At 39.1% G+C, this 24,450-nt stretch overlaps 1 protein-coding gene across 6 annotated transcripts in view; it reads right to left on the minus strand.

Moving 5' to 3' along the window:
* Positions 1 to 1,754: 1,754 nt before the first annotated feature.
* The window catches only part of FRMPD4 (FERM and PDZ domain containing 4), a 311,782-nt gene continuing 289,086 nt past the window's right edge, over positions 1,755 to 24,450 (minus strand). For 3 of the 6 annotated variants that reach the window (XM_087758611.1, XM_087758606.1, XM_087758610.1), the window contains exons 9-18: positions 23,073 to 23,192; positions 22,195 to 22,331; positions 20,904 to 21,030; positions 18,468 to 18,557; positions 17,700 to 17,882; positions 14,187 to 14,325; positions 12,527 to 13,588; positions 10,931 to 12,202; positions 8,453 to 9,759; positions 5,540 to 5,655 (exon numbers count right to left, since the gene is read on the minus strand). In XM_087758611.1, coding sequence (XP_087614737.1) covers positions 5,569 to 5,655; positions 8,453 to 9,759; positions 10,931 to 12,202; positions 12,527 to 13,588; positions 14,187 to 14,325; positions 17,700 to 17,882; positions 18,468 to 18,557; positions 20,904 to 21,030; positions 22,195 to 22,331; positions 23,073 to 23,192 — 4,524 coding nt within the window. In that variant the 3' untranslated portion in view covers positions 5,540 to 5,568. Of the gene's footprint in view, positions 1,827 to 5,539; positions 5,656 to 7,451; positions 7,811 to 7,843; positions 9,760 to 10,930; positions 12,203 to 12,526; positions 13,589 to 14,186; positions 14,326 to 17,699; positions 17,883 to 18,467; positions 18,558 to 20,903; positions 21,031 to 22,194; positions 22,332 to 23,072; positions 23,193 to 24,450 lie in introns of those variants that run through there. The other 3 variants (XM_087758609.1, XM_087758608.1, XM_087758607.1) reach the window with 3 other exon arrangements.

Consider the following 24,450-nt stretch of genomic DNA (forward strand, 5'->3'; position numbering starts at 1 on the left):
GATCCTCAGCTGCATCTGTGGCCATTTCACAGGCAATAGAAGAATCAAAGTAAAACTGGATCCTTTGATATCTCTTTCAGCAAAAACAGTCCTGGACATCTGGAAAATGGGATTCCCATGAGGTAGTGCTAAGACCACATCCTTCCATGGACACCGGAAGACTTCCTAATTTATGTTAAGGAACTCAGCACTTCTACTGAAACCAAAGCCTGGAGCATTGGCTGAAGCCTTCATGTTGTCACCATTAACATCTAAATACACCACTTTCAAACCTATCCTACATATAAACTTACAGTTTAGCACATGAAAAAGAACACTTTCAAGGATAAAGCTGTTGATGACATTTACTGTCACCCCATGCTGTCATTTTAAAGGCATAAGCAATATGGAGGAATCTTGCAATGCACTGCCAAAAAGGATTTAGAAAACATCTTTTCTCTCTGAAGAGCAACTTGAAAAACACTGTAAAAATGATTGTGTAACATCTCAGTGTCTCCTGTATCAAATCATGATGTAAAAACGTTTTTTATTATATTTGTTGTTACCAGTTCTCTGCAAATGCCGTATTAGAGGAAACTACCTTTTTTTGGCCCTTTGCTTGTAGTAAGAAACAACAATAATACAGTTTATTATTATAAGCTTAATTCCATCTTTGTTGATACAGACTGCTGTCCTATTACCCTTTAATGGTAATTCACAGGTGGAATAGAGAATAGAGATTCACCTTCAAGAAAGAAACATAACTTACCAGTAATTAGTCTTCTTTAGGATGCATGGTCTATAAATAAATCTGTTCTGAGGGTACACCTACACCTTATCACTCCAGACTGCAGAGATTTTCCTTTTGCAGTAACCATGGAGGAGGTATTCACACTGTTGTCATCACCTTTGGCACAATGGCATAAAAAACATAGCATGCCATAAACCATTTTAATTCTTTCTCAGCTGCAGAGGCACCATCTAAAACACTGAAGGAAACCCTGCTAATAGAGCTCAGGATGTCTTCTTTCCTTTTTTTCACTCTGAAATTAATATCCATGTTTTTTCACACTGTGCAACTTTATACAATTACCTGCCATAAATTATCTAGCAGAGGTTCCTGATGTCCCTCATGCAAACAGCACTTCTAGATTGACTCTACCGAGTGCTGTGGCAGCTCTTGAGGCAGCTCAGAAGAGATGGCACAGTGCCTGGGGAAAGAATGGTAGATATATAGCAGTTCAGTAACTCAGGTCTCACAGAAGCTGTATAATCAGTTGGAAGTATCAATTCCTAAGTTTTATAGCAAATACAGAAACACCCAACCATCCATTTACACAACCACTGGATCTGTCAGGGATATACACAGCCTGTATGTTCTGAGAAAGTCTGGACTACAAATACAAAGAGAGCTCTTTTCCTATTAAAGATACAAAATAAGGCACGTTTCTTAGAAGCATAAAGGAACATGAAGGAAAACATAAATAAATCAAAGTGATGCTAGGACACTACCTTCAGCAAAAATGATGGCTGCATCTTAAGAGATGGTCTGTCTTTGAAGAATAAGGTAAAAGAAGGAACAACCACAGGGGTATGAATTTCTTTCATTTTTCTAACAGAGAAGATGACAACAAAGAAAGCCACCTTTGTGGAGAGGGAGAATCCACGAGAACATGGAACACCAAATTCAAATTCCCATAACTCACTGACCTGGCAGAGGGAAACATCTTGATAATCTTCTGGCTCAAGGCTGAGACGGATGTTAAATTGACTTCAGTAAGGGTCAGGCACTTACAACAAAGGACCAGACTGCTTCAGTTTGAGCAGGTAACTCGGAACAGTCTGAACTGACAGGAAGGGAAAGAAGACCAACAGAGTCATCAACCCAAAAGCCTAACCTAGTTAATAACATGAATTCCCTTCCATTACTTATAAGGCTGTCTCTGAACTAGAGAGAAATAGGAGTGCTGAAGGAGTGAGCCTTCCTGCATCTGCAGCGTGGAGAGAAGCATTTCAAGACTGTGATGAGACAAACAGCCCACATTCTGCAATAACAGGTATAGGAGTAGCAGCAGAAGTCTATTTGAGAAAGGGATGAGGCCTTGATATTAAAATTCTGCCCCACCACTGCAGTGGGCATCCTTCATCCTGCCTTACCTTGACTGAAACTGGCAACAAAGGTCCTGGAAGATATGTTTTAACCACACCATCAGGGAGTTGTCCCAGAGGCAGCCTGATCACTGAACTACTCTCATGAAAGCATTGAAGACACATGAAAGAGTGTTCAGGAAAGTGAGATTAGTGTTGTGGGACACAAACTGAGCAAAGAGACACCACTCCTGATCCACTGGTAGAGCTGAGACAGAGTTTTTGAGAAAGTTGGGGAGGGCCTGGTAGATGAACTACCAATTAATGAGTCCAGTTCTCTGTGTCCCTCTACCAAGGGCTAATCAAATCCTGGAAGAGAGAAAGAAAACCTCTGCACACCCTCTCCACATTAGAATCATAGAATTGTTAAGGTTGGAAAAGACCCTTAAGATCACCGAGTCCAACTGTTAACCTAACACTGCCAAGTCCATCACTATACCATGTCCTCAAGCACCACATCTATCCGTTCTTTAAATACCTCCAGGGATGGAGACTCAACCACTTCCCTGGGCAGCCTGTTCCAATGCTTGACCACCCTCTCGGTGAAGAAGTTTTTCCTAATATCTAACCTAAACTTCCCCTGGCGCAGCTTGAGGCCGTTTCCTCTTGTCCTATCACTTGTTACTAGGGAGAAGAGACCGACCCCCACCTCGCTACAACCTCCTTTCAGGTAGTTGTAGAGAGCAATAAGGTCTCCCCTCAGCCTCCTCTTCTCCAGGCTAAACAACCCCAGCTCCCTCAGCCGCTCCTCATAAGACTTGTGCTCTAGACCCTTCACCAGCTTCGTTGCCCTTCTCTGGACACGCTCCAGCACCTCAATGTCCTTCTTGTAGTGAGGGGCCCAAAACTGAACACAGTACTCGAGGTGCGGCCTCACCAATGCCGAGTACAGTTTAACAAGTTTAAAAAAGGATAGTTGAGTGGTGAAGTCCTCACTTGAGTGGACACCTTTAGGGATGATGGAAAGCCTTTGCATGCAGTTCAGATGAAGTAGAACTCCATGATACTGACATTACGCTTCCAGTCCTTTGGCCAGTTCCTGTTTGATCCTGTTGCCCAAACAGACTGTCAAACCCAGAGCAAACACTTCTAATGCTACTTCTGGGAAAGCTGGAAAAATTCAAGGGTCATTCTCCACTGGAAAATACCTTGATGCTGCTACCACAAGAGAGAGCTTTCATACCTCAAGGAACAGCAATGCTGACTTAAGGACTTTGTGCCGTAATCCCTTGGTCACTTAGATTGAGAGGTCCTGCCTTCATCTTAACATGATGGAAAGGTTAGGGGGAAGTGCTTCCTCGAGCACAAGTCTTAGGAGAACCATTTCTGGTTGTGTCAGAATGAAAGCCTTCCACTGGTGCCAAGAGTGGTGGCAAGTATTCCAACTTGCCCAATATTAGCATTTTGTGGTTTTGGCCTCACAGATGGGAAGAGGCTTTTGTGGATTCTCAGGCTACTGTCTAAGCTTCTGATGCCCTCCTATTCCACTTTTAAAGGTATGGCAAAGGAATCACACAGGAGCACGCCTTATTCTGAGGCAGTAAAGGCATCTCTTAGGTGACAAGATATAATTAAAATCTCACAGATCAGACAAGGCAAAAAGGTAACCCTGAAAGAAGACACTGATGAAGATTAAATGAACAAGAAATAACTTGGTTTGCCGTTGCGAAAAACTGAAGTGGCTTTAGGTAACATCTCTCAAATATAACGTGCTGAGAATAAGAGAAAATGGTTGCAAGTGCAGGTACCAGAAAGAGCAAACATCCCCCAAATCTGAGCAATAAGATCCACGTAAACCCAGTGCAACAGGACAATCACTTAAAAAAAGAGTATTTAGAAGATTTCATTAGTGGAGTAGGAGACATAGCACATTCCTTTTTACACTTCCTTAACTCTGCAGGCTGAAAATAAATACCTTTTTTTTTTCAGAATGACAAAATTAACTTTAAAATGCAACTAAATATGGCCTATTGCATTAAAAAAGTGCCATGGATAGCACAGTTTCTTTTAAGAACAGAAGTGCACTTCACAATCAATATTGAAAGGTTTACATTTACTATAGTAAAACAGACCAAGTTAGTTTGCCTATTTTTTTTTTTCCTTATGAAACCAGAGATTCGCTCCCAGATCTTGGGAGCCTAAATCTGCTCTCCCCAGAACTCATTGCTTCAAAGTCTCCAAAGGGAATGCTGTTATTGAGTCTTGAATTTTCACCCATCAGTGTCTCCCAAATTCCATCAGCACTGACAGAAAATTTCACATTTCACTTTGAGAACACCTACAGGAAAATATAATTACTATTTTATTATTTTATTTTATTTTATTTTATTTTATTTTATTTTATTTTATTTTTATTTTATTTTATTCTATTTTATTTTATGGTGAGTGCCTCTCTGTTGCTTTCGCCAAATCTAGGTCTGAAAACACAGTAGGGCTGTTCCACAGGTAGCGCAGTGGAAGCTTGTGATCACTTTCTTTTTGTGCAGAACTACTCCTGAACTTGGAGTGGTAAATTATAAAGACTGGTTAATGTTAGGGTCTCATGCTCAGCCATAAGCTACTTGTGACATGAACCAAGTTTTCACTTTGTACCAGTGCTTAGTGCAATGAGGCTTTGGCTTTTAACATATGCTGCTACAATGCTACAGTTATACCCTATCCAGCCAAATTAATCCCTGAAAAAATACTGCTAACTTTAACTGGACTTCAGTGCAGTCACAGGGTCTCTCTTAGGTATAAATTGCGTAAGTGACAAAGTTACTCGGGAGCCCATTTTTCAGCTTCAAATAATGTGCTAGTGTAAGAGAGAGTATTACATCTCTGGTGAGCAGTGAGGACATCATGGAGCATTCTGGATCTTCCAGTGATCATCCATTAATGGAATTTCAATTAAATAGAAGGAAAAGAAATGTAGGTATGCAGCTTTGTTTCTTAATTTCAAAATGGCAAACTTCTTTGCCAAATGTTATTTTAGAAAATAGCCTGAACTCAGGGACTTAAAAATGAAGATGCCTGTCATTTTGTCAAGTTAAAAAATCACTAAACATACAGTGTATATATAAAAATCTATAAAAGTATAGCATATTCCAGATGAAAGTATGTTATTTAGTATTTCTTTACTGACTTAGTGCAAGAAGTAGGTACATACTGGTGACACTTCTGGATGACATGAAGTTGAGACATACAATTAATGCAGGAATCAATTAGGATACTGCAGAGGAAGACAAAGACACCTTAATGCTTAAGATTAACAGAAATAGGTTATAATTCAGTAGCAACTGATGTGCAAGGTCATACGCTTTAGAATTACTAACAGTTATTTCTACTATCATCCAGGGATCTCCTTAGCTGGACAGGACAAGCAGAAGAAAGACGAAAATACTTACTGACAAAGGACGATTGTGATCCACCAACCTAATATGCCTGTGAATACATGTGATTCTAGGAGGCCGCAGACAAATTATTTCCAGCAGCTGTGCCACTGTACAAAGTCCTCATAAGGCAGCATTTAAAAACCTGCATATAATTCTGTGTGGGAAGATTAGGAAAAAGACATTCACATGGTATTGGATAGGGATATCTGAAATCCTGGGGGAAAGAGCAGCTGCCTTCTAAGAGGTGACTCAGAGAGCTTGAGTAGATGATCCAATTTATCAAATCTGAGACAGGAACATGGTGGCAGTTTCTGAAGTCACACAATTGAGTCCAGGGGAGGGTCACCATGCTGTCAGGGGCTGGAGCACACAATATACGAGGAAAGGCTGAAGGAACTGGGTTTATTCAGCCTGGAGGAGAGAAGGCTCAGGGCAGACTTTATTGCAGCCTACAGCTACCTGATGCAAGGATACCAGAGAAGACAGAGCCCGACTCTTCTAAAGGGTGCACAGTGATACGATGAAAGGCAACAGATGTCATTGGAACATGGAAATTTCTGATGAGACATAAAGAATTTTTATTTTTTAACCATAAGGATTGTCAAATATTGGAATAGGTGCCCAGAGAGGTTGTGGGGTCTCCATCCTTGGAGGGTGTCCAACTTGAAATGGCCCTGAGCAACCTGATCTGATTAGACCTGCTTTGAGCAGGGGCTGGACTAGATGAGCTCCAGAGGCCCCTTGCAACCCAAATTATACTATGACTCTATGAAAATGCATTAAAGAGGAGAGGAAAAAAACCCACTAGTTAAACCTAAAAAATATGGCCACACACACACAAAAAAAGACCATAGTTAAACTTAGGAAGCAAAATGAGCAGGTTTACAATCAGAAAAGTTCTTAAACAGTAAGGACAAAAACGTACTTACCTTGGAAATAAAATTAGATCAATTTATGAAATGGAGTGGAATGAAAAGGACTGGACTAGCAACCCTGAAAGTGCCACATCCCTATGATCTGTGTTGATGCTTAGGTGTGACAATCCTAAATCTATTTTTGAAAAAAGCACTGATGACATTTTTACATAAACTCACAAAACAGTGAAGGAATATGTACCAATACAACAATTCAGCATATTTTTCCCCAGTATGAAATACTCAAAAACCACAGAAAGAATTTCACTGGTACTCGCAGCAAAAGAGCAGCACACACAGCCCCACTCCCAGGGCTGCCAAAATGAGAGCACTGAGTGTGAGCACCACAGGGGACAGGCTGTTGTCACCCACCAACAACGTAATTCAGCCTGCAGCCTACCTCTGAGCTGCCCTGGAGAGTGGGTCCCCGTGCTAAGTGAATTGGTCTAGGCAACCAGATTTTTCTCCTATGGACAACAGATTAAGCTTCTCATACTGTGTTTCTGGAGATGTTTCTCTACAGTTGGAGGGAAAAGCACGTCTTGATTTCATAGTGAAGTGCAACACTCTACGCAAGAAAATATTTCCTTGGCAATAACTTAATTTTGTTGGTTTACTCTTTCTAGTTCAGCAGAGAAAACTTTACATGTGCTTCAGCTGAATGGGTAAGCATTCAAAACAAAGCAGTTATACTCTTTGCATGTGTCATTATGAGAAACAGATGAAAATTACCTACACCAATTTGGAAAACGGTATTCTGCACTTTCCACTAGGGCTGCTGCTCCTTGGTGACTGAAAAATTTAACAGATGCTCTTGTGAAAGCCTATTTGCCAGGTGAAACTGCGAGCTTTTGCTTTGGCTGCCTCTCAAACGCAAGACTACAAAATGTTTTCCAGAAAAGTTCAGATGGGAGAGATTACTCACAAATTGCCCCTGTTGTCACTCAGAGAAGAACTGTCTCTGGCTGGAAATATTTCAGAGATATTTATTGTATTCTGAAAACTTCATTTTATTTCTAACTTATTTACAGTTAAACATTCAGAATCATAAAATATGAAGTATAAAATATTTAACAAAATAGATGCAGTTCGTGTTGTTCAAATGCACCATAGATATATGATGAAACAGTAAACAGCATAGGAATTTCCTGATGGTCCTCTCTCTCATTTACCAGGGAAAGCAGGGTGTAGACCTGCCCTATACATCCTGGTCTGACCAGTATGGCATGAAACTTTCTTTTCAGAAAGAACAACGACACTCATTTCCGTGTCCTCCGTCTTCCACAGTTACCTTCACTATCTGAAATGCAACACTGTAATGTTCAATACGTCAGATACCCTCTGAAGTTGGTATTTTCAATACTTTTTCTTTTTTTTTTTTAAATATAGAACTTCCTAGAAAAGAAGAATCAGGTAATTCAGGCCATATGAACAAAAGAGTCATTTATTATATATATATTCTCTAGTAAGTTATAATAGTCTCTTGGATTTTAAATGTCTTTTTGCTATTTTCAATGCTTAAAAATTATAATTTTAAAACATTAAATATTGTGTTATATACATTATGATTTAATTTCTCATTTCTAAACATGGAGCATTCTCCAAGTGAAAACCTGCATGAAACAGAAAACAACTTCATTGACATAACCAGGCTTTAAAAGTTCACTTCATACAACCGTATATTTGACTATATGAAAAATAGCCAAACATCAATTTGCTCCTATATGGGATTTTTTTCTGTTCATTTTTCTGGTCTTGGGGAGAGGGTTTTTTTGGCTTTTGTTTTTGTATAAACAGAAAGACAGATCTGGTCATTACTTTTGTCAGTGTTCAGTATTTTAACCTTTTTTTTTACTCTCATACCTATTTTATATAAAATAACAAAATATACAGAGAAAGCTGAGTTTGTTACATTAGTTCATACACATACAGTAAATAAAAGTTTTTTATGTATGGCTTTGCAAAGGTAGATTATGAAGTGACTTTTGTATTTTATTTGTTTAAAAGCATTTTAAGAGAACGTGTTAGTGTGCTTACAATAGCGGCCATGGTAGTCGAATGTCGAGCCAAGAGTTTAATGCTAGGATCACCGGAGGTCTTGCCTGACACTGCTTCTGCAGCCTTCAGAAGACAAATGTAGTTTATTACAACCTCGTCTATCTTAGCTATAATTTCCTGCTGCTGTGTTTCAGAGTTCATGACTTTAACTAAACGCATGCAGGCTTCTGTTAAGCAACAGAGTACTTGAAAGCTGGAAGTCATAGCTAAAAGCATTTCCTCAGGGCTTTTATCAGCCATGGCCATTTTCCTGCAGGCACTTCCCAACTGTCTCGATTCCATAGATAACAGTTGTTTGTACTTTGAAAGTTTAAGGTCATATGTTTCTGGATGTAAATCTTCTCTCTTGCCCATACTTGCTTGGACCAGTGAGAGTAGCTCATTGGCATCCTTTTGTGCTGCAATAAATCCATCAGGCATTGCATACGTCTTCTCTTTCATCACATTTATTCGCGCGATTCGTGCATCGAAGGCCACATCGTTGAGATTCACATCAATTTGGCCACCTTGGATGTCAGCACTGCTCTTCTCATGCGCGTTGACTGCCTCATCTTGCAGGGCCTCAGCAGCTTTCGGGGACTCCAAGACTTTCTGCTCATTTTCACTGGAAAATGACTGACTGACTGGTTCTGCGAGCTCACACGGGAGCTGTGGTTCGAAGAGACATGAGAGCTGATGGCTGTCTCCATCATCTTCATCATCATTGTCATCGTTTCCTCTGCTTAGGAAACAATAGCTAAAGGGGCCACGACACCTCCAGGTGCTGGTGTCCAGCTTCCGCAAGGGCAACGTTCGACACTGCTTGGAGTCCTTCTGACTGGCGCCTGTGCCCGAACACCTCTTACTGTCCTTCCGATCAGTGCTGACGTACACACAACTCTGGGAATAACTTTTTGACAGCTTTTTGCCCGGGGGGAGTTCCACGCTTCTCTCCGATTTGGATTCGTCCCTTCGGGTGATATCCAGGCATTTCAAGCTGGCTGCGGCTGCCTTCTTTTCAAACAGCATCTCAATGCCTGCAGATCCTCCAATGATGCTGCTGCTGCGCCTCAGCACTTTCCTGTTGTGCGGCATCCTGAGGCTTCCTCCTATCATGTCATATGGCCGTAAACTAACTGTTGCCCCACAAGCCTGATTTACTTTGGGAATGTCACAAGAGTCTTGATTTTGACTTGGCACCTTTGATTCTGATAGCATGGATGATAGCATGATGGAGTCAGCTAGAGGCTGTCTAGGAAAAGCTGTAGGCATGCCTCCTTGTCTTCCCTTTTCAGGCTCTGTGAAAGCTACACTAGGGGTAGTAGAAGAGCAAACAGAATAATTAAGCATCACCCTGACAATATTCAGAGACTGAACTTTTAAATATCTTTAACAGTCAGGACAAATGGATTCCTGGTATTTCCCAGTGGTCTCCATTCCTCAAAATACTTCACAAAAAATTCATTGCTAGTTCCTCATGTCTTTTGTATTTCAGTCTATCAACAACTTACAGCTTATGAATAGTTAATTGTTCATTCCACCACAGCAGACTCATTGAAAAAAAGGAATAGAAAATCATCTATAAAACTTCCTAAATCTTCCCCAACATATGGATTGGATATTTTCTCTTAAATAATTAGATGAATATTTTCAGATTAAAATACCTTCTCTAACTATACCTGTGAGGGTATGGAAAGTTGTATTCATGGTAATTTTGGTTTGGTTATGTGGTTTTTTGGCAGAGAAATAACATTCCTCATTCTTGCTCCTAGTCTGTTCCACTTTTGGATCTTCATGCATTCACACACTATTGCTACATGTGGGTTGCAACCCAGGAGAGGGAAATATTTAAAACCCAACTGAAAGCATTTCCAATGCTATCTCTGAAAAACTGCATTTTTTAGGAACAGTAAGTTCATAAAATCTCTTGAAATTGGAACTTAAAAATGCGGAAATGGTTCTATATGTAAATTATTCTTTAAGGAAACACCTACTGTCAGATGGTGAAGTAAATACATGCTTAATAAGATAGTGACATTTTCTCATCCTTACATTTAGAGCTTTTTATTCATGCTGGCGTGCTTTTGACAATCTGCTAAAATAGCATATAAGATACATAATAAATGAATCACAGTTTTTCCTCTCCTACATTAATATACCTTGTGAAGTCATCTCATAATCTAACGAGTATCCTGGAACTCAAGTGACTATGGATTTTGAATAGGCTTCCAAAGAGTGGAAGAGAGGCCTCTCTGTAATGAGAGGTTTTTAAAAAAAAAATTGATCTCTGTAAGCAGCTCGTAAGAACCTCTCAACATGTACAAGTAAATTGAATAGATAAACCGAAGGTCTAATCCCACTGTCTGCTACAGCTTGACAATGTAGTTTCAGGTAAAGGTAATGCAAACATCACACCTAGTCCTCAACCTTAATGTAGCTTTAAAAACAAACATAAGAAACGCTTTATTACTGCTGTACCTGTAGTTTCTTTTATCTTGGGGATCCGATGACATCCTTCTCTCAAAGTGCCAAACAGTGGTTCAGCATTAATTGCTGAATGCACGACAGGCACTGTCATTCTGTGACACACGGCTTCGGGCTGCTGGTGCAGGTCCTTGTATGTCGTTCCATGGTTTGGAAGAATGGCAGCTCTTTCATCTGCTGGAATATAGGCAATGCCCTTCATTGATGGGTCAGAGATAATGTGCTTAGCATCAGAGGTACAAAGAGGAGATTCAACGGGGGTAGCACATGTGCTACTGCCTGTGCTGCATCCTGCATCCACTGAAGAGCACTGAGAGCTTTGCAGTGAGAAATGGCCTTCACTTTGCAGAGATGACATGCGCTTAGCCAAGTGATATTCACAAAGTCTAGCCACACTCTGCTCAGCTTCTGGAAGCTTTGAAGGATGGTCATCTGCAGATAAATCAGTATCTTCTGCGTCATTTAGGTCTTTGGCTGAAGACACGGGAGTCATATCTGACAGAAAGTTTTCACCTTGGCTAAGCCCCGAGGTATCATCCTGATCCACCTCAGGATCCACTTCATCCTTACCGTCAGTTTCGGTTTTACCAAGGACAGGAACTCTTGGAAAAGTCTTCCCATTCACTGTTTCTGGGCTTGGCTTATCTGCTGCCCCATCATCGGCACCATACCATCTTTGGCGAAAGGCAGTTCTCTCCACATTAAAAGTGCTTAGGCGTTGACTGTCTCTTGCTGAAAGAGTTCCAAATTTAGCTTTTAGATCTTCATCAGTCTCTGCTTTTTTAGTTCCCTGTTGCTTTTTCACAGTAGCATTGCCATCAGAGGGTGCTTTTACTTTGCTGTCTGTCATCTTATTTTTCCTTTTACTAGTGCAAGAATATACCAAAGATCCCATATGCAATTTGCTAAAATAATCAGTGACAGATTTTGTTTCCATGGTCTCTGGCTCCATTTCCATGTTATCTGAATGAAGAATCTGCTTTGAAGGCACAACTTTTGACTGTAGCTCTGCAGCCTGACGACCAGCCAAAGGCTGTGAGGGCTTCATGCCTGGCCCTCCAGCCTGATTCTTAGTGATGGGAAATTCAGTCTGCTCTTCTACAAGGGGTTGGTAGCCTTCACTTGTGGTCAAAAACATACGTGCAGTGTTTTCCGACTGTTTCTGTGCCGCAGCTAGTTCAGAGCTTTCAGTCATTTCAGAAGAATTTGTTTCATTGCCAGAATCTGAAGATGACTCAGGGCTATATGCTCGCAGGATAGCTACACCTGCAAGCCACAAAAAATAAGAGTCAATTAAATGACAGCAGCTGAAGCACCTGGGAAGTGACAAGCAAAGGGGGTGTGTTAGAGACAAAAATATGCTTGGTAAGAATACTCTGACTTTATTGCACAGCTCCCAGGACAGGTAGTTTAGTAACATAATGGTAGTTCCATTAAATAATATGGAATATGATGTATGCAAAATGATGGCAAAAAAAAAAAAAAGGAAAACCAAAAAAACCCCAACCCTCATGAAATGGAGTATTTCCAAAGCTAAATGGATGAGATGGAATGATTTTCAATGAATAAATGTAACTATGGTGAAAGAACCTGAATTGTCATTCGTTTGCTGTTCCTCTGAGGCAGCCAAAGCTTCTAGTGCTTGAAGTGTAGAGACTACAGCATCGTCTAGCTCCTTCTCACACTTCCCCTCCGTATTAGTAGGGACAGCATCGATAAGTGACACTGGAATGTCATCATTGCCTAGATTACTGGCTTGCTCCTTGTTGTCTCTAGGCTGCATTGCTTGATTCTGAGAGTCTTCCTCATCTGAACTGTCCCTGAAGCCAGGTGGAGGAGCAGCAATGGCCATGTTTAAGGTATGCAATAAGAAATCATCTTCATTATCATCACCTTCCGGAGGTGGAAGTGAAGTCAAATCAATAATGTCATCACTAGAACCAGAAAGGCTGAGAAGAGCAGGCCTATTGATTTCTCCTACCATAATGTCTTCTTCACAGCTCACTTCATCTTCATCTTCGGCATCATCTGTGTTTTCTGCATAACAGATATCATGCAGCAAAGGCTCTTCTATCCCTTCCGCAGCTCCAAATATTTTACCATCATTTATCGTTGCGTAAACAGAATTTGTAGCAAACTGAATGCTTTCAGCATCTGGTGACAACTCCAGGCCTTTAATGTCATTGGCATTACTAATATAAATGGCTCTTTGTTTTTCTAGTACTTCTGGACTTTCATCCAAAAGCCTTTCATAGCCAAGAGTCTGGGGATTGATACCATCCAAGTTGTGATCTCCAAATATAAAGGAAACTTTTGCTCCCCTGGGGGAATCCTGTGCTTTCTTGCTAGATTCCAAACCTGAGAGTGACAGCAGTGAAGGCTGATTAAAATTTCTGCTTTCTTCTGCTTCAGTGGGGTCACTTTGCTTGGCCAGATGCTGATCAAATCCACCTGAATTAAAAGTATTTTCTATGTACAGATGTCTGTGTTCTTTTTGACATAACAGACTTTCAGAAACATCTAGAGCCTTCTGTTTTGGATCAGCAAAGGACATTTGAGTCTCTTGATCTCCTTCAGCCAGGAAAGTGGTAGTTTTTGGTATACAATTCCACTCAGAAGCAAGGAGATTATGCTTCCCTCTATTTTCAGCTCCTATAGCATGGTGAAATAAAATCAACATTGTGAAACCAAAGAGCAAAGTCATGTAATTTTTAAATAATAACTTGTTAATGCTGAGCAACAAACACTCTGAATAGGACAGTGGGGTCATCAAACACTTCAGAAAAGCACTTTCAAACTCACCTCTGCTCTAAGTTAAATACCTGTTGATTCAATGACCTGAACTTTAAGTGTTAGTTTGGTACTTTAGTACAAAACTAAACCTCAGCTAGGTACAAATGCTGTTCCAGGAACAGTAACACAAAACCAAATCCCCAGCTGGTTTCTCCAGCACCATATGTATTCTTACAAAAGATACATGCATATAAAATAATAACACTCACAGGGAGCATGCATCTGTTTCACTACAGTATGAAAGACTTTCATCACCTGCTTTATTTTACCATTAAGATGCTATCATAGGCTGAATATGAGAACATTACAAAGCTGAACTGGTGCACTGTGGTGCTAGGTCTGAGCCAGCAATCAGATCTCATTTGGCATAGCCTTGTATTTATCTGGAGGTGCACTGGCTTAAGCTGGCTTCTGCTATATACATTGGACCATCGTTAACATACTGTGCAATGAATACCTGTTTCTCGGCTCCCTGTGTTTTTCTTGTTGGCCATGTTAAATATTGAGCGCCTTGAGTCAACCAGCAGTCTATAGTATCCAGCTGTTAGGCAAGCAAGATTCATTGCATCTGATGACTCCATCAGTAGAGTAATAGGCTAAGAAGAATACAACCAAGTCTTGGTTAAGGCTGTTCTTCCTCAATCTGTTTACCTGCTGACAATACTACTACATGGAAGCAAAAGGGATTACATCACAAACACCACATTGAAAAATACACATGAGAACTTATTTTCCTCACTAACAATATAAACCAGTATCAAACATTTAGAAAAGACTGGAGTTACAGTAAGGCAGAAGTCGAACTGAACATTTTAACAGCTGATTTTGCTCTCTTTCTGAATGAAGCTAACCATTTTAAGACTCTTGTTCCATCTTTTTCTTGCATAGATATATTATTCTTGCCAAAGCACTGTTTACTGTTACTCTGAAACTGCCAAGGGCTAAGAACCTGGTACATCAGGTGCTGGAGTCCTGCAGTAGTATGGGAATCTGCAGCTTCTCAGAAAATGAGGTGCCCTAAGCAAATGTAAAGAAGCAAAACACAGGAAGCAAACAGAGTCAGGGAAAATTCATGTTCAGAAAATACAGTAGTGAGGTTAAAGCTATCATTACACGGCAGTGACAGTGAATATTACAATGACAGCTTAAAAGATTTCAGTGTTTGTGGCCTGGCATTATTGAAAAGACAAGTGATGAAAAAATAAGCAGATAAACAAAGACAAAGAGAAGAGAGAAAGATCCTCAGAAGGGAGATCAACAAAGAAAACAAACTCGAAACATTTAGAAAAAAAAGTCAGACCTAACAGTAAAATGAAAGACCTCAGAGCTTTGAAAAACTATGGTTGCCAGGCTAGCGAGCATCTGACCTGAGACATCTACGTGAAACATACTTTCTTTAATTCCCTTTTCTTTTGCCACAATATATAAACTTATTTGCCTAAAACTTTTGTTCATGTCTCTGTAGCTTTTAACAACAAAAGCTGCTCTTCTCAAATTTTTTTTTAAGGTGGTTAGCCTCTACAACTCCTAGAGAGGAAATAAAAATGAAGCCCTCACCATGATACGTAGATAGAAATTAACACCATAGACAACCCATCTTATCACTCACAGTTTGTAGTGACTCATAGCTATGTGGAGATTTGTGACAATTTATCATAATTTAGCATGCAGAACGCACTGTCAGAAGACAGATGCAGGGATGTGCATCATTTGTTCCAGGAGGAACATTGCATGCAACAAGGATGGCTCTCCATCTTCCTCAACCCCTTACTAGTTAAAAGACAACTGATTCTGATGGAGGCTGTGGCCAAAACATAACTGATGATCATAGCTCACTACCAAACTCACAACAGGTCTGATGACAATATTTTAAATGCCTGTGCTGCAGCATCTTGGGCCAAAATACCCTGGGTGCCCTGAATGTTGTATGAACAGTTTTCGGCAACATGGAAAAATTTATGCCATTTTTTTCTTTAAAGTATGTTGTGCTACAGTTTGAGGTTCCATTCAATACATGCTTCTTTCAAAGCATTCAACTATAGTTATAAAAGTTAACTATAAATTATTAAGCCTACAATGGGCTAATTAATCTCTGTTCTTTTGAGTGACTACGAAAAACTAACATTTGAAATGCTATGTTGATCTCAAGTTTTCTGCAGTGGTTGACAGAAATGAATGATCTCCACAGAAATCTCAGATTGCTGAAAACAGTGCTGCGAACTACTGTTCATCTGCTGAACAGTCCTGTGACAGCTAAACTTTTATTGCCTGCTTCTGCCAAGTGATACATGCTTGAGAAGACATTAAAAAGAACCAAAAATGAAATAAAAATCCAAACTGTTTATCACAGAATCACAAAATGCTTTGGGAAGGGACCTTTAAAGGTCATCTAGTCCATCCCCCCTACAATTGGCAGGGACATCTACAACTAGATCAGGTTGCTCAGATTTATTCATTAAGAAAATATTGGCATATATGACATATTCAGAATATGGATATATGAACCTGCTACCTTAGGGTAAGCCAAGGCATGAAAACATCAGTTGAGAGTAACTACCTGTGCATCTCTTACACAGGACACCGTGACAACCCCTACTTGTGCCCCACAGAGAGGCAATTTTTTGTCAAATTCCACCCAGAGCCTCCTAGATTTGTGATTTTAATGTTAGGCCAGTCTCTCTGGGTTTAAGATTGCATGTGTTCAAAATGCAAGGAGATGGGGATATACATGGTTTGCAATACAACGGTTACAGCATTATAATATAAAACAACACAGTATCATGGAGATATTTAATACTATGGCATACAGTGCTGCATTTTACATACAAGCAGATGGGAAGGATTTAATTTCTATATTCCTTTCTCCATCTGCAAAAAGTGGATAACACCTTTCTCACAAGAGGGCTACAAGTTTAGCACAGTAATGCAGGTAAAGTAGCCTGACATGCTCAGGTGTTATCATTGCTAAGTAAGGTGAAAGAGATTCTGTGTTCACCAACCTGTACATTTCTCTTAAGTTGCTGTCAAAGAGCACCTAGATTAATTTACAGCAATATTTTTTTCATTAACTTAAATACAGGGAAACAGTTCTGGGTCAATAAACATAAAGCATGCAAAGCAAAAGCATAGTAAAATATTCCTTGTGTATGTTTTTTGTGTATAGCTGGGTAAGCAAAAAGAACTGTTAGGCTCTATTTATTTTCATAGTATATTTAAGTTTCAAGTATAATGAGAACTCTTCCTTCAATCTCTGATTATCCTGATTAATGCTCTTTCACTTCAAAACCAAAACACACCAAGAAGAACCAGGACAATATAACATACAAAACTACACTCATTGCCACTAGATGCCACAGACACAGTGCTAAGTGGGATTCAAGAGAAATTAAATGACTATAGGTAGATGAAGAGCATCTATGAATATATTATGTCAGGTAAAACACTTAACTGGAATTATGAGGGCTAAGAAAAAAAACCTTGCCTTTTTACAGTTTATTTCATTGGTAATCACTACACCGTTACTTGCAGTGAACTTTGCAAATAAACCACTGGGTTACAGGGGACACTGGTCTGATGCAGCTGGCGATTATCTAATGATAATAATATTGTCTGTTACACTAGAAGGAACTTGTAGGGGCTCAAAGAGCTTCAGAAGAAGGCCAGTTTCATCATCACCTCTTCTCACCGTGGAAATCAAGGAAGACAACAACAAAGTCAGTTGCCTGGGGTCAGTCAAGAGAAAAATCAGAATAGAATACAAGTGCTTCAAAGCACAGTCTGGTACACTGTAAGTGTCTCAAATGCCCAAGCCATACTCTACATGCACTCTGACCACAAAAAAAGCTAAAAACACGCCCTCAGAATATTATTGGCATGAAAATGTTCAGGTCAGTATAGCTTGATCAAATACTCAAATAAACACAAAATCGTTATCTAAAGATATACCAATATAAATCAACAACAAACTTACTTTTACATCTAAGACATGCAGCTCAACTCTAACACTGCTTTCGTCTTCTGTAAACATCTCAATCCTGTTCACATGGCTGAAGTCTGCCAGAAGAGCCACCAGGTTTGTTTTGGTGTTTATCACATGACTGATTCCGTACCGCGGCCCTACTAACAGTGTCACTTCCGAACGCTTTTCTCCCTGCTTTAGCAGAAAAAAAGCAAAAGTAAGAGACATGGTAGGTACTGCATAGTGACAGAAACTGCCACTGCCTTCTTTCATTTTCATGGAGCTACATTTGCATGGCATTTCTACATTGAAGATTATTATGTTTTTCTAAGAAGACACGATATAGAAGAGCATACTTGATTCATAATTAAAAATGGAAAGTAAAGGAATCTGCTCCTGGATATTGACTGTACTGTAGTTTTTAAACGGACAGTAAGATGGACAGAGAGAAGGATGGAATTTGCTTCTGTTAAAAAAAACCTTTGTCATCAAGAGTTTTCCAGACTAATAATATTAGTATTCTTTAGTTAATTGGATGGTGCTATTTGCCAAAAGGGTGCTAACCTATGTCTAAATCCTCAGTAAAAATTCAAATTATAACAGGGATGTTATTTTCAAGGTTAAGAGAAAAAAAAGTGATTAGGTTCAATTTCACAATTATTTTTTAGGTGTATGAATAGAACCTAAACTGCTAAAAAAATTATATTGTCCATCTTTTGCAAAAAGATATTTGGATAAAAAATCAAGAGAAGACAGAGTCTATTCCAAGAGAAATATTACCACTAATGTTGCCTTGAAAACACGACCTCCATACAATCGTAGATCACTGAGGAACTTCAGATAATGCACCTTGGCCTGCAGAGCAGATAGCTGAGGAAGGAGAAACAGGGGTAAGAGGTAGTGGTGGAAATCATCACATTACCAAATTCAGAAAGAAAATGTATTTGTGTAGTCTAAGGAGAACAGACTGCAGTAACAGCTCTTCAGAGCCTGAAACTAAATCATTAGATGCTTGAGTTTCAGATGAGGAGAAACAGTTCCATTCTTAAAATTAAGGTCTTGCTTGTTTAGTTAAAATGCACTGAGGACTTGGGTATGGGCAGATCAGAGCACTGCAAGAACATCGTAACTGCTCCAATGAAGGGAAAATGTTAAACTACTCAAATTAAACATCTGTTCATTGAGGGATTTCAAGGCTAGACAGCAGCTTTCCATTCATAATCATCACCAGTTCTTAAACATTTATGTACCTATACAGAGAAAGAGAACAAAGAATTTGCTTTTGTCAGCTCTGTGTATCATATTTTGCTAGGTACTTGTGGCATATGGCATATTATTCCACCTCATTACTGCATTTCCCATTTATTTAAATAAAACTCTTCCACTATATTTAGTAGGGAATAGATCTGAAAGCCAAATTCAGTACACCAATACATAGGATCATATCATGCAATACATGTTATAATTGATCTCCTTTTTCTCCTCTGAGCTTAAACTACCTACTTAAAAAGAAACAACTTGGAAATATTTTATGAAACTGAATGGAAACAAGAAACAGTTCATTTCACCCAAACAGTCTGGATGCAAACCTTATACCTCTGTGGTGGAAATACTTCTATCTGGACTTTTAAAAGATAAGATAAAACAAGCTCATCTCATTTGTTATTCTCATTTCAGCCACTAGATTTCTAATTCAATCTTATTTGGTCTTGAACAGCATTTTAAAAGCCCCTGTTCTAAGGTTTCTGTAGACACCAAGGAGGAAATTAATTCGGAGCAGAGCAACTAGTGGGAGTGCCTTCCCCCTTCCCTTCACCAGATGTTCAGTTAGTGGGGAAATACACAGGGGTTGTAAAAACCAGGAGAACCCTGAGAATGACAGGCTTCCCTTCATGCGGAGGGACAGAAGACCCCAGAAAGAAATCAGTTCCTGCGTTAGTACCTGCAAGTGAGACAGAAGGTGACGATGAGCTCAGATGCTTTGTTTCTGAGACCTACCTGCTAAAAAAGCAGGTGGGCACACAACATATTTCCAAAGCTCCAATGGAAAAGAATGAAGCAAAACCAATGAAGTCTGCTTGCTGCAGGAAGGGACTGTTGCAACCTCCCTTCTAACCAAGAACCCATACTGTATGCCACTGACATCACCTGCAAGGCCTGCAGCAGCGATGGCTTCCAAAATAAACGCAAATTTACACTACCAGGATAAACAATAAGCAACTGGCATTATTAAACTTTAGCTTCAGCAGTATAGGAGACATGCAATGCTTTAGTCAAAAAGGTGGCCTTTCTTCCTGAGCATCGCAGGTCAAACACAGAGCTATGTTCATAGTCATGATGTGATCTGAAACCTCCGAGCAGGATTTCTGCTGATCCCAATGACCCTTAGCTCAGGCACCAGGTGTTTTGGGGTTTTTCTGTTCAGAAACAAAGTGTCATGAAGCAGGATTCAACTCATTTTATGTCTCAACTAGTCACTCTTAGGTTCTTTTTATAGTCCATGGAGAGAAATAGGCATTTCTAGGACACAAGTCAGCTGACCTATTTTTGGTTCCTAATGTGGGATGGGATGAATCGCTCCCTAGAAGTGCCTGTTTCTCTCCATTGACTACAAAGAGAGACTAGATGTCTTGCATAAAGAAACTTTATTATGGTGTCCAAAACCAGCCTCAGCTGTATGCATGTAACAAAGCCATTTCTCACAGACGTTGTCTTCTACATGTTTTTTCCAGCTGAAGCTCAACCTTAGTGCTAAGAAAAGCATTTTACAATAACAAGGAGGGTCAGTTACTGTAAGGAGCACCATCTACAGCATAACAGAAAACAATCCTGAAAAACAGCATTTATGTCAGGCCCATAGGTTAATGTCGTTCAGATCTGAGGATCAGAGAGAGAACCATAACTTTTGTAACAAGTCTGCCATTAATAGGAAGCACTAAATGAATTAAAAAAATATGTATCTTTATCATACATGAAGCATTAATAACCAGTTTTCTGGCATTCTTAAGGTAAGAAGATAGTTTAGTTGGGGTGTAATTAATTATTTTTAATTGTTCTTGGCTATGTTGTACTGAGCATCAGAAGTTAAATTGTCTATATTCTCTGAAAATATAATGGCTAGGTGTTTCTCCGAAGGATTAATTTTAAACGTTTCCCATGCACACCACCCTTTCTGTTCTTTAAAACATATTTTCCATTAAGATGCAAATATAATACCTTTTTACCCGGAGGAACTAGGTTTTGATTTGCTTTGACAAGGTGTGAAAGTGCTTTCTTTATGTTCTTTTCTTTCATGCTTTGCAGCACAGCAGATGGAAGAAAAGTCTCTAATCCCCATTCTTTTCTGCAATAAAACGCATATATTTAATTTCACATTCCTGTGATGATTATTTATCCAAAGACTGGTGAGTATGATGCCAAGCGAATAAATGCCTGAAAACAGGAGAGTTGATCAAGTCCAGAGTTTTGCAATAACACATTATTTTCTATATTCAAACTACATATTACTTATGAAAAAGATGCTTTGAAATGATACATAATCTTACTTCTATCCCTTCTATCTCTTCCATCATGCCTTTCAGAAAAGAAATTTAATTTCTTTATATTTAAAATCTATGCTATATTGTTAAACACCACTTAATTACATAGGCAAGTACCATTATAGAATTAAAATTGCAGAAGATTTAACAACATAATGTCAGATTTAATTTTATTTTCTAGGGTTTTTCTGGAATATGCAAAGCAATCAACCATTGTCTTTGTCACCTGTATTTTGGTGTCGTCCCCCTCCTCAACCAACCAGTTCCCCTCCTTTTACCAGACTTTCTTTTCTGCTTGAAGCACCCCTTTTGATAGAAGATTGACTCTTCACTTCTAAGTAATTATTTCTGCTGATTCATTAATATAATACAATATAACATGATCCTCAGGTGGATAAACTACAAAATTGAGTGTGCAACAGTTATTATTTGCATTCTGCAAGCAAACTAAGCAAAACCAACGAAAGTTTGTGGTTTGTTTTTTCTTTTAAATCCAAGCAGATGCACACACAGTTGCACTATGGAAATTTTCTTTTTCTTTGTAGTTACAAATACATGTTGTCTAACATAAAACAGGTGCTTACTGGGATACTTCTGTATCTAAGAAATCTTTCAGGTGGAATCTAAGACCCTACAATCTTCTGTACCAAGAAATCATCCAAATCTTACTATAATAATCTCTACTAAACCCCTAGGATTCAGACCATATAAACTTAGATCTGACCATTAAAACATTGAAAATGAGTGACTTAATCTTATTTACAGTTATAGGCTATTTCACATGCCTACATAGATTACCAAAAGGTGTAGTCCATACAGCTCTTAACACACCTGAATCAATTTCAATGACAAAGAATGAACCTAAAATTGGTGCATACATATAGAAATATTAAAGGAACAATCTTAAAGAATCTACGAGTTATTCCTAGTGTTTCACTTTTAAAGAACACACTGTATTCTCAACTTACTCTATATATTTGAGGGAGATTTTCTGAGTTTGCTTGGTGGTCACAGTTGCAATATACATTTGTAATGCAGCCAGCCGCAGGGCAATGTCATATTTCAGTTCTGGTCCAAATCTTTCCTGAACCACATCGTTACAGCTCTGCCAAAGAACCAGTAGAGGGAGCATCAAGTTCAAAAATCTTGCACTAAAAATAAGTTATAGTTTTGTTTTGTTTTTTTTTTTTTTTAATTAACATTGCCTGAAGAGTAACCCCGAACTCAGAAGCAGGACCATGCTGAAGGTAGGACTGTTGCTCTCAGGTGTCAGATGCTTACCAGGGTATGGGCACTTCTGAAGAACACAAGGACTTCTGCCAAAGAGCAGAAGGCATGAGCATTTTGATCTAAGCTCTCTTCATCCTTCCTGGGGAGAACAGTAATCCTCTTTCACAAAGAGCATTGGGATGGTATCAGTGTGTCTGGACTCAGGATAGCAGGATTCTAACTGGTGAGACACCCAGGAGAACAACAGTGCTTGTACATATTTTTTCTCATCCATTTTACTGGAAGTTCCTTTTCAGACATCAATTCTGTCTGATATTTCAGTACCAGAAGTAAGTACTAGCAATTACTTCAGCTTCACTCTTTTCTAAAGCCAAATATATTTTGGAAAGATATCAAAGCATTACTATTTGGAGAGACTTATGAAGGAAGGGGACTTTGCAGATGATAAAGATTTGCACATTCCCCCAGTGGATTAATTGGCTTTATGCAGCAGAAATAAAAACCAGGATTTACTGCAGCCACACTTTCCTATGTGAAGACATAAATCTATATATACACTGAGTGCAACTATCTTTTTATTCTCCTTTATGCAAATACTGGTCGTGCTTTCACTTACCTGTACATAAAGATATTCAAAAGCAACTGGATCTCTTCTTAAAAGATCAATGGGATCCTTTGGGACAAAGCTAATCCTGAAAAGACATCTCATCTTATGTGAGCTTGGCCTCTGGGTCACCTAGGACAGTGCAATAATCATATCAGAGCTTGGCAACCCTGGTCGTGCGACATAGTTTGTAGTCTTGGGCACCGTGACCCTGTTGCAGAACCACATGGTAGCAAGAAAAATAATTCTATCCAGCAAAGAGCTTTGCCACGGGCTCCTTATTAAGTTCTTCACAGAAGAACATTATATATCATCTTGTGGAAAGACTTTTAGACTCATACAGGCATGACTGCCCAATACAACTCATCCTCAGAGCAACAGAAGTCACTCATTCAGAACCAGAGTGAAAGGACAGAGAAAGCAGACCTTAATGAAACCCATCCAAGTGAAATACAAACTGAGCTGTGCTTCAGCAGCACCAAAATACTCATAAATGAGACCAGCTAGAAGGTTTTTGGGGAGAGGTCACATTTTATTTCTTAGACTGACTGAGAACACAGGTGAAGTACAGTTTAGCAGCTATTATTCTCCCTTTCTCTTGCTTGTTTTAACCCACTACCAATTTGCAAAAAATTGGGTCTTTTGAATTTTCCTGGGTTGTTCTGGATTAAGAGACCTAGCCCTAGACTGCCAACCAAAACAAATCTCTCTCAGTACATTAAAAAATGAAAAAGACCACTTTGCTTGTTGGTCAGCAAAACTTTGTTAAGCATATAACACCATAATCTGGGTATATTCATGGGGGACCACTGCATAGCTACTGAATAACTGGATGAAAGGGTAACAATCCAATAACACCATTGTAAGTCATGGTCAGCAGCAACATTATAATGGCAAATTAAAGTCTTGCTGATTTTACAGGAACTTCAAAGAAGAAACCCTGAGAACTAATGTAGTTTATGTAGTTTATTCAATTAGGCTAATGTAGTTAGAGAGTTAGTGTACATTATAATCACCATCTTTAATGATAAAACTGTACTTTAAAAATCTCCAATGAAGTCTCTGTCTTGCGCTAACAATTTTCAAAATGTCTGTTTATCTCACGTTGTCTCTGACCTCATTCCTAAGTATCTAAGCATACTCTGTATGTACAAATAAAAGCTCTGAATGGGATTTTCATAAGCTCACTGTGTTGGTTTATTCTGATCCTTCTGATTTCAATGGGAATTTTACCAATTACTTCAAAGAGAGACAGCTAGGCCAGGAGAGCCAGTATCGAGTACTTCTGGATATTGTGCATTCATTGGGTAGCTTATATCCACAAGAAAAGAATGTTAACATGGCAAAGTTAAATGCTTAGAAGCTGGAAAATGCTAGAAAGACCATTAAT

Source organism: Nipponia nippon, unplaced genomic scaffold, assembly GCF_047370975.1.
Source record: "Nipponia nippon isolate SJK-2023a ecotype South Korea unplaced genomic scaffold, ASM4737097v1 scaffold_2, whole genome shotgun sequence".
Taxonomy (NCBI): Eukaryota; Metazoa; Chordata; class Aves; order Pelecaniformes; family Threskiornithidae; genus Nipponia; species Nipponia nippon.